This window comes from Phacochoerus africanus, chromosome 9, assembly GCF_016906955.1.
Source record: "Phacochoerus africanus isolate WHEZ1 chromosome 9, ROS_Pafr_v1, whole genome shotgun sequence".
NCBI lineage: Eukaryota > Metazoa > Chordata > Mammalia > Artiodactyla > Suidae > Phacochoerus > Phacochoerus africanus.
In genome coordinates this window covers 95527407-95542646 of record NC_062552.1, presented here as the reverse complement: position 1 = coordinate 95542646, position 15240 = coordinate 95527407, and the positions used below count along the sequence as shown (strand labels likewise).

General features: G+C 52.6%; 1 protein-coding gene across 1 annotated transcript in view; it reads right to left on the bottom strand.

The window, feature by feature from the left end:
* The window catches only part of GALNT16 (polypeptide N-acetylgalactosaminyltransferase 16), a 112308-nt gene extending 97226 nt beyond the window's left edge, over positions 1-15082 (bottom strand). Inside the window, exon 1 of the mRNA XM_047796136.1 lies at positions 14566-15082. Within this exon, the coding sequence (XP_047652092.1) occupies positions 14566-14742 (177 nt within the window). The 5' untranslated portion in view covers positions 14743-15082. The remainder of the gene's footprint in view (positions 1-14565) is intronic.
* Positions 15083-15240: the final 158 nt, after the last annotated feature.

Sequence of the window (15240 nt, the reverse complement as noted above, 5' to 3'; positions counted from 1 at the left end):
TCAGTTGTGATGTAGCTTCAGAATCCTTCTCATCACAGTGCTCCAGGATGCCACTTCCACAGGTTTGAAGTTTGGAGTAGAGCTGAGACCTATCTGTCATTCTGGCTCTAACAGGACAAAGACGAAACACCAAAAGCAACAGACTGGAACTAATCCTTCTAGTTTCCCAGGGAGTAAAAGGCTCCCTGCCTCCTCTGCTCTTACCCCTCCTACAAAACCCATTTTCATCACAGCGAGAGCTTAGAAGGGATTTTAAAAAGAGAGGACACTGCAAGAAAACATTGACCTTGGTCTTAATGACGGTATAAGGATGAGAGCCCAGGTTGGGATGTGTTTGTGCCCATAGATGATGGTGAATTAGCAACCAAAGACTCAGCAGAAAGAACCAGCAGAACTGGAGCAGAAAGGACTCATCCTGAGGTCAAGGTAAACTAGGAAAGTAGCCACATGCTTTACTCCATATAACCTGTTGACAACCTTCTAGCACTTTAGAAAGGGGTCATGAACACATGGAGGGACCAGAACCATCCAAAGAAATAGAATATAAGCCACATATATAATTTGAAACTTTCTGGTGGCTACATTAAAAAAGTAAAAAGAGGAGTTCCAGTCGTGGCGCAGTGGTTAACGAATCCGACTAGGAACCATGAGGTTGCGGGTTCGGTCCCTTCCCTTGCTCAGTGGGTTAAGGATCCGGCGTTGCCGTGAGCTGTGGTGTAGGTTGCGGCTCGGATCCCGCATTGCTGTGGCCCTGGTGTAGGCTGGTGGCTATGGCTCTGATTGGACCCCTAGCCTGGGAACCTCCATATGCTGCTGGTGCGGCCCAAGAAATAGCAAAAAGACCCCAAAAAAAAGTAAAAAGAAACAGGTAAAATTCATTTAAACAACATTTTATCTGGCCCCAAATACCCAAGTATTATTTCAGCACATAATTTTAAACTATTCGTAAGTAATTTTCATTCTTTTTTCCGTACTTTGCCTCTAAAATCCAGTGTATATTTTACACTTACGGCACATTTCAATTCAGATACTAAATTTTTACCAGAAATACTTGATCTGTATTGAGATGTCATTAAAATTTACAGCTGAAAATGTAGATTCCACATACTGAATTTCTTTTCTCTTTTTTTTAATGGCCATACCCGCGGCACATGGAGGTTCCCAAGCCAGGGACTGAATCTGAGCAATGGCTGTGACCCGAGCCGCTGCACTTGGATCCTTAACCCACTGCACCACAGCAGGAATTCCGCATTGAATTTTCTTTTAAACACTCCGAAAAGTTATCCAATAACTGAAATAAGTGTTTGCTGTTACATTTAAATCAATTAACATCAAATAAAAGTAAAAATTCAGTTCCTCCTGTGGCACCAGCCACGTTCCAAGCACCCCATAGCCACATGTGGTTGGTGGCTACTGTATTGGTCAGTGCAGGACTCTCCCTACCTGTGGGCAGACGCCCTCTCCCATCAGGGTCCCTGTGACCACCCTCAGGGAACCTGTGGCCTGACTCTTCCCAACACTCTTGCTCCAACTTGGGTCTCACAGCTGCTTTCACTCTCTGATCAAGCCTTCTCTCACTCTCTCTGTATGACTTGTCTTCGGCTTTGCCCCAGGCTTTCAGATCTCCCAGGCTTCATGCTCTGTGGTTCTCCAGCTGGCCCACCCCCGGCTGGCTCTGAGCCCCTGCCCAAGTGCGGTTTAGGACACTGCTTGACGAGAAGGGCTGCCTAGCTGATGCTATATTCTCTGCTTTGCAAAAAGCCAGGGATGGGCGATTTGGGGGTGCATCCAGGCAGGGGCAAGCCATTTCTTTTGGTGTTTGGGGAGAAGACCCTTGCCATTTTCATGCCCCACCAGGTGGCACAAAGGCTGTACTAAAATATTACCATGGGCAGCTCTGCACTCTCTACCTGGAATCCCTTTTGGCTTGTGGCTCCAGGAGGCCCACCATCACCCTCCCTGGTCCCTGCAGTGTGTGTGCTTTATCCCTTGGTTCCCCTTCTTCCTCTGGCCCCTTGGACTGGTGAACTGTTTGGGGATTATTGCTCAGTCCTACCAGTTCACTCCTTTAAGGATCCAACACCACAGCAGACATCACTAATCGATCACAGATTCTTTCTCCAGAGCCTCAGGCCAGGCTCTACCCCAAACCCTGGGATGATGCCCCAGCCCCCCACCACACTCTCCTCAGCTGCCCCCCACCAGCCAGTGAGGGATTTCACAGGAAGGGGAAAAGAGAGCTTCCAAGCAAAGAAGCCAGGTACAGACTTGTGAGGCAGAAACTAACCCCCCGTGGAACTGACTTGGCGACACTGGGAAGCAGCATGGCTTTCCAAGGCCAGTCTCCCTGGAAATGAAAGCCCTTGACATGTCAGAAGCCCTCCCCAACAATTGGCTTAAAGAACCGAAAAGCCAGAACCGCTGGGAGGAAATATAGGGAAGGAAATCTGAAGTCTGAAAAGCTGTGTCTAAAAGGGCCTGAACCAAAGAAAAAAAAGAAAAAAAAAAAAGAGGAGTTCCCGTCGTAGCGCAGTGGTTAACGAATCCGACTAGGAACCATGGGGTTGCGGGTTTGATCCCTGACCTTGCTCAGTGGGTTAAGCATCCGGTGTTGCTGTGAGCTGTGGTGTGGGTTGAAGACGCAGCTCGGATCCCGTGTTGCTGTGGCTCTGGCGTAGGCCAGTGGCCACAACTCCAATTAGACCCCTAGCCTGGGAACCTCCATATGCCATGGGAGCAGCCCTAGAAAAGGCAAAAAATAAAAAAAATTAAAAAATTAAAAAAATAAAAGGGCCTAACTGACAGGGGTCTAGGACTGAGTGTGTGGGACTTGAACCACAAAAACAGAATGCCCGCAGCTTGTGGGTGACACATGAAGCCCCAGTCTACCAGTCGCCTGGGCACTGGGGAAGCCACTGAGGGTCCAAGCACACAGCCTCAGACAGGCCCAGGCAGAGCCGACTGCCTGAGAGCAGCCCTCTGCATCCGCCTCCTGTCTGAAAAAAAAGCTGTGTGGGGTCACTGATCGTGCCAGGCCTTGGGGGCCCACCAGACACAGGTGCCCACCTCTGTGTCTGAGGGCAGACCCTGGAGGCTTCTGTTTGTACAGAAAGGGGCAGGAAAGGGCAAGAATTCCAAGTTCCTGCATTGCCAGAAATCATCCTCGCCAGAGTCCCAAATGCATCTGAAGAGAACACAAGGAACCAGCCGAAGAAACAAAGGGCTGCTTGATCAGGTACCGCCACCCGGAGGAATTCTCCTTCCCACGCAAAACTCTCCCCCGGAGACAGAGTCCTCCCCATCCTGCCCTACTCCCATATTTCAACAAGAGCTGCATTATCTTCTGTCTTTTACATCTCTTCAGGCACTAGTGTCCTCTGTTCTGCCTCACCAGCCTCGCCTCACCACACACACACACACACACACACACACACACACACACACACACATACACACACACACAAAAGTACTTGACTGATCTCTCATTGTAGGGAAATGAAGTGTTCCAGACATAGGACATCTCTCAAGGAACCTAGGTTGACCTCTTTAAGAACCAGTACTTGGGGAATTCCCTGTCGTGGTGCAGTGGAAACAAATTCGACTGGGAACTATGAGGTTGTGGGTTCGATCCCCGGCCTTGCTCAGTGGGTTAAGGATCCGGCGTTGCCATGAGCTGTGGTGTGGGTCACAGGCAAGGCTCAGATCTGGCATTGCTGTGGCTGTGGTATAAACAGGCAGCAACAGCTCCGATTAGACCCCTAGCCTGGGACTCTCCATATGCTGCTGGTATGGCCCTGAAAAGACAAAAGACAAAAGACAAAAGACAAAAAAAAAAAAAAAGAACCAGTACTTAATGCACTTGACCATATTGCTGGAAATTTTTCTGAACTGAATGACATAAGCTCCCTGACATCCCAGGCTGGAACCCTGAATGTAACTGATCACTTCCTGGTGACTCAGGAACACGTCTGTGAGCCCGTCTTTACCGCGGTCTATTAGGACTTCCACATTGGGCCACTTTTCTCCTTGCTTAGGCTGCCCCAGCCACATGCACTGAACACACTCGCTGTAGGGCTGGTGCCCTGGGCCTTGGCTGTCTGGAACATTCGCTCCCTAGATGCCTGCACGGCTCACTCTTTCCATTCGTGCTGCAGCTCCAACGCCATCTTATTCAGCAGGCCTTTCCTGGCCATCCTTTTCTCATCTTTCTGTCCTCTTTTGCCGCTTTTTATTTTCATAGTGTTTGCCACCACCTAACCCATTGTATATTTATCTGTTTATGGTCTGTCTCCCCCACTAGGATGGGAGCTCCTTGAGAACAGGGGTTTTGCCTGTTTGATGATCCCATGAACCTGTAACAGTCCTGGCACACAGTAGGTGCTCAGCAGATAACTGTCAAGTGAAGGGACAGACAATGTCTTCAGCATTCTGACCACGGTGTGGCTGTGGGACCCCCCCCCCCCACAGGGACCCTCCTGATTGGTCCTTTGCTATCAATGGTCCCTCCTCAGTGTATCAACAACTCCTAGCAATTCCCTCATCTTGCTCCTTCTAATTTGCTGTATATGTAACCTATAAAAAGCTGAAGGTGACCAGAGGAGGGACAACCTTTTGAACCCCTTACACTGATTTTTATACAAAATGTGGCATTCTAGGCTGTGGCCTGAATTCCATACCTGTCTTCTGAATAAAGTCCAAGAGCTTGGAGACTGCATTCTTGGCTCAAGGGCCTTCTGAGTCTGCTTCTGGTCTTCTAGAATACTGAGAGCGGGAGTCCACCTGAAGACACTCCTGCATATGTCTGTGAGCCTCCCAGACACGCACAAAGACCCTCAGCCTCTCGCTCAGTAGAAGGCAAGCTGTGTCCCTCTGTCAGACGATGTTTCAAGACAAGAGAATGGAGTGGGTTTGGTCCAGTTTATTCCTAATGAAAACTGATTTCATGCTCTTTTGAACTCAAGTGGTCTGGTCTTTGTACACCTCGCCCTCTGGCCTTATTCTCCCTAACCCAGTCACCATCAGACCATGAGCTGTGGCTTTGGGCCACCTCATCTTGCAGGAATGGGTCAACAAGGGATGGTTTGAGCTGGGAGGGACCTCGGAGACCCCAGAGTTCAACCCTCATCTACCTGATGGGGTCACTAAGGCCCAGAGAGTGGAAGTGACTCACCTAAGGAAACACAGCCCCCTGGGAGCAGGGCTGAGCCAAGAAGGGAGGGTCACTTGGCCTGCGTTCCTGGCAACTTGGTTCCTCATCCCTGGCAGCCAACATCAGTTTCCATCCTGGGCTGCTCCATTCTCCCTGGCCCTGGCCCAGCTAGGGCCCAGGGAATCCCACAAGAGCAGGGCTCACAATTCTGAGCATGTTAAGAGATGTCAGGCAGCGCTGAGATCTGAGACCGTGTGGTCCCTGAGCGACATGGAGCCGCTCCTCACTTCATGCAATGGGTAGGAGGGCAGCACAGGTGCCTTCAGCGAAACCTGAAGCTCTTCCTAATGGGTCTAGAAAAGTGGAAAGGCCATACCTGGGGCAGACCTGCCTCCGCGTCTCCAGATAAGCGCCTTCTCTTGGCTACAGGGTATAATGACGGCCCCCTCTGCCACTTCTACCTGCTCTGTCATGTTCCCAGAAGTCTTCTGGTGGCCTGACTGTCTCTAACCAGATACTGGTAAGGGGTGTGGTGGCAATTCAGGGCAGTGGGGCGCCAAGCAGGCCTGGGCATCAGCCTCCTCTATAAACACAGCTCAGGGGCACTGCCAGCTGGTACCGCCCTGGAAAGCAATGGGCAAGGCCCTGGGCGGCAGGACAGGTCACCCAGAAAGTCTCCCTAGGCTGGATGAGGGAAACGGAGTGGCATCTGGGAAGGTCAGCGTGCACCCAGGTGGGCAGGACCACCTCTGCGGGCCCTGCTCTGGGGAGCAGGAAAGATACTGAAGACAGCACTTCCTACTTGGAAGCTTTGTCTCTGTCCAGCCTTGGCCCCCTCTCCTGCCCTGCTTGGCAGCTCCAAAGGAACAGGGAGCGACAGCCCAGTGGCCATTATGGGTTTAATTTCATCACCCTCCTTCCTGGCCTTGGTGTGTTCAGCCATCCCTGCTTCCCCAGGGCACCAGTTCTCTTTTGGTCTAATAATTGGACCCCATTTCAAACTCGGTAACAGAGTGGCCTGACATCATCCAAGACAGTCAAGACTCTGAGCTTTTTTCTCCTCCTCCCACTGCTGTTGGAAGAAAGCGCTGACCTTGGTGACAGGGAGTGTGAAGAGAAACCCCTGGGCAGGGTCTGGGCTGTTGCAATGATGGATGGACGGCTCGGTGAGAAAGGGCTCCTGCTAGTGAAAAGAACTCGCTCTCCCTGAACTTTTAGCCACTAGTGCCAGTTCTATTCCTTGGAACCCTATAGAATAATTCAAAGAAGTCTCTTGCCTCTTCTGTTGGCTCAGTGCTAAGCATTGATGGGGGACTCAGAAGCGTGAGACAAGGTTAGGAAGTTTACACTTTAATCCAGCAGTCAAGAGGGGTTTTATTCAGTCATTAAAAATTTTAAAGTAATTATTTTGATTAGCTTTATCCTTATAACATTAATCAATATATATATATATTTTGCCTTTTCTAGGGCCACTCCCGTGACATATGGAGGTTCCCAGGCTAGGGGTTGAATCGGAGCTGTAGCCACTGGCCTACACCACAGCCACAGTCACGTGGGATCCAAGCCGCATCTGCAACCTGTACCACAACTCACGGCAATGCTGGATCCCTAACCCACTGAGCAAGGCTAGGGATCGAACCCGCAACCTCATGGTTCCTAGTCAGATTCGTTAACACTGTGCCACGATGGGAACTCCCAATCGATATTTCTTACAGAAAATGTGGAAAAAGCCAAGAGATGGAAGGAAGGATTACCCATAATCCTACTTTCCTAGTGCTAACATTTTGTTCTGTATAGTTTTTTTTTCCTTCCCCCCAGGCTAGCAGTTGAATCCAGCTATAGCCACTGGCCTACGCCACAGTCACAGCAATGCCGGATCCAATCTTGTCTGTGACCTACATACACCACAGCTCACGGCAATACCAGATCCTTAACCCACTGAGTGAGGCCAGGGATCAAACCTGGGTCCTCATGGATGCTAGTCAGATTCATTTCCGCTGAGCCATGATGCGAATTCCTCTGTATAGTTTTTGCTTCCCCCACCCCCAAGAAATGTTTACAGAATGAAGGCAAAGCAAGGTGCTGACCTAGGTGCTCCAGGATAGTCATACTCATGCATCAGAGTTGGACCTTGCCCAGAAGATGCTTCAGGGAAAAGATAAGAGTATGGGCTTCAGAGGCAGAAATACTAGTTTCAAGGTCATGGGTAAGTGACTGATGCTCTCTCAGCCTCAGTTCACTCATTTGTTACCTGGACCCAATAGTGGCACCTACCTCATTAGGTTATTGAAGGAATTCAAAGAGGTAAAAATCTGCAAAATACCTCACACGGCATTGACATGTGCAAAAAATGCAGCCATAAGACATATAACACAGGAGTTCCCATGGTGGCTCAGTGGAAATGAGGCTGACAAGTGTCCATGAAGACGCAGGTTCAATCCCTGGATTTGCTCAGTGGGTTAAGGATCCAGCGTTGCTATGAGCAGTGATGTAGGTCACAGAGGCAGCTTGGATCTGTTGCTGTGGCTGTGGTGTAGGCTGGTGGCGATAGCTCTGATTCGACTCCTACCCTGGGAACCTCCATATGCCACGGTGCAGTGGCTGTAATAATATATATATATATAGGGAGTTCCCATGGTGGTGCAGAGGAAACAAATCCGACTAGGAACCATGAGGTTGCAGGTTCGATCCCTGGCCTTGCTCAGTGGGTTAAGGATCTGGCGTGGCCGTGAGCTGTGGTGTAGTTCGCAGACACGACTCGGATCTGGCATTGCTGTGGCTCTGGCGTAGGCCAGCAGCTATAGCTCTGATTTGACCCCTTGCCTGGGAACCTCCATATGCCGCAAGTGTGGGCCTAAAAAAAAATACACACACACATATGTGATTATGTAGGCTCAACAGGTACATATCAAAGACCACAGCATTTAGGGGACAGAGACCCAGCCACCTGATCACCTGAGACTGTTTCCGAAGCAGGCCGTATGCTGTCTATGGCTGGCATGTACCAGCACACTGTCTGATTGAGTGAACTGAATTGCTGCCTGGGTGTAATCACCATGGACTTGAGTCTGAAAGCTCCACTCCCCGCTCCCTTCCAAAAGCCTTGTGTCTCCTGTCTGTCTGGCCTTCTTGTGTCTCTGCCCCCTGTGCCCTAGGAAGGTATTTCAGGTCTCCTCAAAAAGCAGCTGGGGATACACCTGAGATCTTCTAACTGCGATGAACTGCTGGGCCCCGGGCTCCCCTCGGACCCCAGGGCAGTCTCCTCCATCACAGCAAGACAGGCCTGGGGCCCAGCCTTTCCATCTATGCCCCTCCATCTACTTAAATGGCACTTCCAGATTTCCTGTGCCCACGGAGCTGACAAACAGGGCCACCAGAGAAGAAAGCCAGGCCCAACGCCCTTGAAGCAGCCACGGTGAGGGAACTGCTGTTACAACACAGAAAGAGAGGGCCCAGCAGGAGAATGAGCAGAACCCTAAAACTGAGCCTGTGCCACTACCCCTCAGGTATCCCAGGGAGGGAACTCTTGAGCTGTCAGGGGCCTTACCAGGCTTCTTCCTCTGTGCTGTCCCCAAGTCCTACGGGCAGGTCTCAACAGGACCCGGGCAGGGACCCCCGTGTTGGGAAGTCAGGCCCTTCTGATCAGAACATTTTGGCAAAGGGTCTGGGGCTGTCTGTGCTTCTCCCTCCCCACCCCCTTTCTTTCTTTTTATTTATTTTTTGTCTTTTTACCTTTTCTAGGGCTGCACCAGCAGCATATGGAGGTTCCCACGCTAGGGATCGAATCAGAGCTGCAGCCGCTGGCCTACTCCAGAGCCACAGCAACTTGTGATCTGAGCCGTGTCTGCGACCTACACCACAGCTCATGGCAACGCCGGATCCTTAACCCACCGAGGAAGGCCAGGGATCGAACCCACAACCTCATGGTTCCTAGTTGGATTCTTTAACCACCGCACCACGATGGGAACTCCCCAACCCCCTTTCTTGTGTGTGGCACCTAGGCAAGTTAAATACAAATCATTTTCTGTCATTTAGGCAAATTATATTCCCACAGCTCTGAAACGCATACATTATAAATAAAATATAAACTCATCCAGATCAGATTGAAGCCTCTGCTCTCAGAAAACAGTGCTGGAGAAGCCATCATCTGTGATCCCTTCCGCTAGAGAAGTGGGGAGCCCTGTGCGGCTCAGGGGTTGCTACAGGACCTACTCTGGACAGAGGTTTCCTCCTCCAGCAATAAACACTCTTCAAAAGAGCTTCCTTGGGCATTCCCACCGTGGCTCAGTGGTTAATGAACCCAACTAGCATCCATGAGGACGTGGGTTCGATCCCTGGCCTTGCTCAGTGGGTTAAGGATCCAGCATTGCTGTGAGCTGTGGTGTAGATCGCAGACGTTGCTTGGATCCCACGTTGCTGTGGCTGTGGTGTAAGCCGTCGGCTACAGCTCAGATTGGACCCCTAGCTTGGGAACCGCCATAGGCCTTAGAGACATCCTAAAAAAACAAACAAACAAAAAAGAGCTCCCTTAAAGCCACTGATTAGCTTCTATCACCAGCTTATCTAAGGATCAACAAACCTTACAAATCATTTCATCCAAATTTAATATAAAATAACCAAGGTCCAGAGATGTGAGTTTTTGCCCATGGTCACTCAGCAGTATCCCAACCGCAGGATAAGAAACTCTAGTTGGGTGGGAGTTCCTGCTGTGGCGCAATAGGTAAAGAATCCTGCACTGCCTCTGTGATGGTGTGGGTTCAGTCCCCAGCCCAGTTCAATGGGTTATGGATCCAGCATTGCCATGGCTGTGGTGTAGGTCACAGCAGCGGCACAGATTCACTCCCTGACCTGGGAACTTCCATATGCTGCAGAAGCGGCCAAAAAAGAAAAAAAGAAAGAAAGAAATACAACAACAACCAAAAAAATCTCCAATTTAGGAAAACTCTTGCCTAAAACTTTCATGGTTTCAAATAGGAAACATTGCAAATAAGTACATCTAGGCTGAAAATACCCATAATGGGCAGCCTAAAAAAGGTAGTGTCACAGAGAACAGACTTGTGGTTGCCAAGGGGGCAGGGGGAGGGATGGAGTGAGAGTTTGGGATTAGCAGATGCAAACTATGATATATGTGGGATGGATAAACAAGGTCCTACTGTACAGCACAGGGAACTATATCCAATAGCCTATGATTAAACCACAATGGAAAAGAATATGACAAATAATGTATATATGTATAACTGAGTCACTTTGTTATACAGTAGAAATCAACATAACATTATACATCAACTCTCCTTCAATAAAATTAAAAAATTTCGATGTCTGTAAAGTGAAATTCCGTGTAACACTTTCGCATCACACCCATGCCTATTAGAGAATTAGCATATGGAAAACCAAACCAATTGCAAATGTTCTTCCCGACTGTGAGGCCTGAAGACTCAAGACCAAGCTGTGTCTGTCCCCCCTCCTGTTTTGGCTGCTGTCCAGAGCTAGCGAGCATCAAGGTGGATTCAACTGGCTGTCCCCAAATCCACTGCCTTGCCCGTAAAGTCCAGCATGGAAAAATCACAAACCCTGCCACATCCTGAGCAGCCATTTAGGGATGAAGTCAGTATCTCCCTTTCGTTTTACAGGTTCCATAACCAATTTTTCACATCAAAATTTATGACACATGGGCTGACAGCAGGACAGAATATTAAAAATCAGGACCTCCCCGAGAAATCTGGGCCATACGGTTGCCATGCCGACACCCCGTAATGCCAAACAAAGTGCCTCCAAGGTCCAGAAGCAACTTGGCTGGCTTCGAATCACCCAGACATTGTGAAGGCAGAGCTGCCTCCTGGCCCAGGCTGTCACGCAGACCCTCCCTTTCCAGCTCAGCTCTCTTGATTCCCCAGGGGAGCGATGATGACGCTTGTCTGAATTTTCTCAGCCTCTGTCAGCAGGGCTGGCCACATCATTCCCTAAGCATCTGAAAATCCACATGCAATGTCCTGGCCCAAGGGGACAGAGATGTGTTTGGGGATGGCGAGAAGACCAGGGAGAGGTTAACCACGGATTTCAGGGAGAAGGCAAATCCTCAGCTGCACCTGTCCCTTTTAAGTTGAACAAAGGCTTTACCTCCTGGCAACGCTGAATAGACATTCCCCGGGCTCTCTAGTTATAGTCAAGTTAGAGCTGGAAGAAAGTATTAGCGGGATATGAAGCTTGGACCATTGACTGCTCCCAGAGATGGGCAGAAATCCTACTTCACTCATCTAACAGTGCTTATTAAGTCTTGCTGTGCTCATCAATGTGGGCACGCAAGAAGCTTCCTGCATAGTCCCTGCGTGATCGCTTCCACTCAATGAGGAGGCAGGCTGATGACAGAGAATCTCACTGAAGTGAAATACCCCGGAAGACATGCAAGGCTGTGTCAAAGGTGGGGTGTGACTGGGGATCAATGCCTATAGAACAGACAGACTAAAGCTTAAAAACAGCAAGGGAGCTGGCTATGTCCCTGAGTGGCCAGAGAAGGTTCTGTGGCTCACTCCCAGGAACTGCCTCTCTCCTTCTCTTCCTACACCTCCATTCCTGGCTCCCCAATAGTCCTTCCCACTTTATTTTTTTTTTCTTTTTATGGCCCCACACCCAAGACATATGGAAATTTCCTGGCCAGGGGTCAAATCTGAGCTGCAGCTGGGCCCTATGCTATAGCCACGGCAATGCCGGCTCCTTAGCCCACTGAGCGAGGCCAGGGATCAATCGTTCATCCTCACAGAGACAACATCAGGTCCTTAACATGCTGAGCCACAATGGGAACTCTGAGTCCTTCACACTTTTTTTTTTTTTAAGGGCCGCACCCGTGGCACATGGAGGTTCCCAGGCTAGGGGTCAAATCAGGGCTACAGCTGCTGGCCCTTACCAGAGCCACAGTAATGCAAGATCTGAGCCGTGTCTGAAACCTACACCACAGCTCACTGCAACGCCGGATCCTTAACCCACTGAGCGAGGCCAGGGATCGAACCCGAAACCTCATGGTTCCTAGTCAGATTCGTTTCCACTGCGCCATAACGGGAACGCCCCTTCACACTTTTAACTGGGCTTCCAGGAGTTGCCATCATGGCTCAGCAGAAACGCATCTTACTAGCATTAGTGAGGACACAGGTTTGATCCCTGGCCTCGCTCGGTGGGTTAAGGATCTGGCATTGCTGTGGCTGTGGCGCAGGCTGGCGGCTACAGCTCCGATTTGACCCCTATCCTGGGAACCTCCATATGCCGCAGGTGTGGCCCTAAAAAGACAAAACAAACAAACAAACAAACTTGGCTTCCAGTTCACAGCCCTCTCTAATCTGCAGCAAGTGAAACCCCATGGGAAAAAGGCGAGGGTGAGAGGATGCTCACTGGAGGCCCCATGACCTCCACTTTCTACCCTTCAAAACAAGTGCCATCAGCCTCCACCAGTATCCCCAACACCCCCACCACCACCCACCCACACACCCCAATCCCAGGCTTTCATCATTTCGCAGGTCTGAATGGTCTTCCAGGATTCTGAAACCGAAGCACCTGTGAGGAGACCAGCCGCGGGCTCCTGAGCTGCGGTTTCCCGGTGCTCCTGCCTTCCATTCCCCCTCCTCCCTCCCCTCCTCCCCCTCTTCCAGCTCAGAACCTCCTCCATCACGTCACCACAGAGAAGGACAGAACATCTGGCCAGCCTGCCTCTCCCCTGCCATTCCAAGCCCGCCTACCTTGGCCCAGAGCTGCCCCTCTCAGAGAGTAAGAACCAGGCAGCTCAGTTGGGAAGAGTCCCCGCTGTGGACCCTCCCTTAGGGTCCCAGGCCACAGCCCTAGTGCCCAGTTCCGACTCTAATCTGTCTAATGTGTCTCTAACCCAGCACTCCAGGATCTTTACAGAGGAGGCTTTTTCTTCATCAGCCTTTCTGTCCAAACATCCACAAGTGCTTTGGAAACAGTGCCCTAGTGGCAGGAACCCTCAGCCTAGAAGGAAACACTCCACGTAATAAGGCTGCCCCCAGAGACCTCAGGGATCTGGGAAGCGGGGGGTGGGAGGGTGGGTGTCGAGCTGGGGAAAACTCCCCTGCAAACCCCAAGGTCTCCTCAGGCAAAGCCTGGAAATACGATTCTTTGGCAGAGGATTTTTACTTCTTTCTGGGTGGGTAACAAGACACGGAAGCTGCCGCAAGATGGGAATATGAGAGCACTTCCACACACACAACGCCCCGACAGACACACTATATTCCTGGAGCTCAGCTGCCTTGGTACAAATAGCTCAGATTCTGCTCCACACCAGCCTTCGGCCCTCCTGACTCTGCGCCTCTCCAGGAGCTCCCACCGCCTTCCCGCCCCAGGCCTAGATCTTCCAGAATGGCCACCCGGCTCCACTCTCCCACTCTCAGCCCCTTTGCTCTCCTTCCTCCTGGCTAGACTGCCCTCGCCCAGCAATTCGTCCCGGCTGTCGCCCAAGAGTCTCGCCCACCGCTCGCCTGCAGCCCTGAAGCCGAAGAACGCGGCCCGCCTGGAGCGAGCCTCTTGCGGGTCCCCAAGCCTCCCGTCTCAACAGGTGCCCCAGCCACACGAGCTGCTTGCTACCTGGGCGGAGGCCGAGACAAGTACGCGCTGGCCCAGGTCCCCAGAGCGCCTGGAGGGCGCTCCCGCCCTTGCCCCTCCGCGGAGGCCCCCCCACCCCGCTTGCCCTGCCGACTTGGTTTCCCGGCTCGCATTGACGTCGCGGGGCCCACCTCGTGAGAGGCTATCTCCGAACCTGGGCGCAGACGCTGCTGGTTCACTCGTCGTGATGGACTGGTGTGGGGGTGGGGGACGTGTACTGGACAACAGCTTTTCGCGACCCTGACATCCCCAATAGCGGGGAGTCCTCCGTGCCAAAGAAGCAAACTCAAGTTTACCCGGGCTGAAAAAGGAGCTCAAAGTCCAGCACAGCCCCTAGTGACCCAGCCTCACCCCGCGTCCCCGCCACACATCTTTTGCCCCCAGGAGGCTAGAGAGGGGGTGCGCGTGGCCACCTACGCGCTCAGCACCCAGCGGTTTCCACTGCCGGCTGTCTGCGCTCAAGGTTCAGCTGCCTTCCAGGGCGGGGGGACGCACCGGCAGCCCCCGGCCCAGGCGGCGCAGTGTTGAGAAAGCGGCCACGTTCCCAGTCGTGCGCGGACGCCGGGCCCACCAAACTTGCAGCACTTTCTCCCAGCCCCCACTCGCTGTCACCCTCCCTCCATCCTTGCGCCCTGGCCCCGCTAGCCCGAGAACGGTTGCCATAACAACGGACAGGAATGCTCCAACATATACAATGCTGGCGGGGCGCGGCGGGCACGCAGCCCCTGGCCCGGCCCCGCGCCCTCTGCAGCCGCGCGGGGCTAGGAAGCGCGCCTCCGTTGCCGGCCGCCCCGCGCACAGCGCGTACTCACAATGAGCGGGATGGTGCGGTCCTCGCGGAGCAGCTCCGGCCTCCTGCCGGCCCTCTGCAAGCCCCGGCCGCCGGAGGATGCTGCGTGGGCTCGGTTGTCCTGCCATAAGTAGTAGAAAGTGCCCAGGATCCAGGCTACCGTCAGGATGGCGATGGCATTGGCTCGGATCTTCCTCATGGTGGGCGGGCGAGCGCCCCGAGTAGGGGCCCGGGCCGGCGTGCTCTTGGGGCCGGAAAGGGGGCACTCGCAGCCCCAGCTGTTTGTTTTCGCTCGCGCCGGGCTGCTCAGTCCTGCAGCGCAGAAAAAGGAGAGAGGTGGGGGTGGGGGGGTGATAGGGAGAGACAGGAGCGCGGAGCGATCCTCATGGTCCTAATGCCCTTCAGCCCCAGGCGCGCGCGTCCCCCGAGCGCCCATTCATTCGCGCTCAGAGCCCGCCCCGAACTCCAGCCCCCGCCGGCCGCGGGGCTGCTGCGCCCAGGGAGAGGAGTGCGGCGGGTGCGAAGCCGCGCGGGAGGAAGGCCGGGCGAGGCAGACGCCCGCGGCGGAATGGCGATGGGCCAGAGCCAGTCTCGGCTTCCACTGCTGGGCGGCCGAGCTCCCGGCGGCTGCCCCCGCGCGGCGCTGGTCGGTCCCGCCTACCTTCACCCACCCCCCGGACCCAGCGGCCTTGAGTCA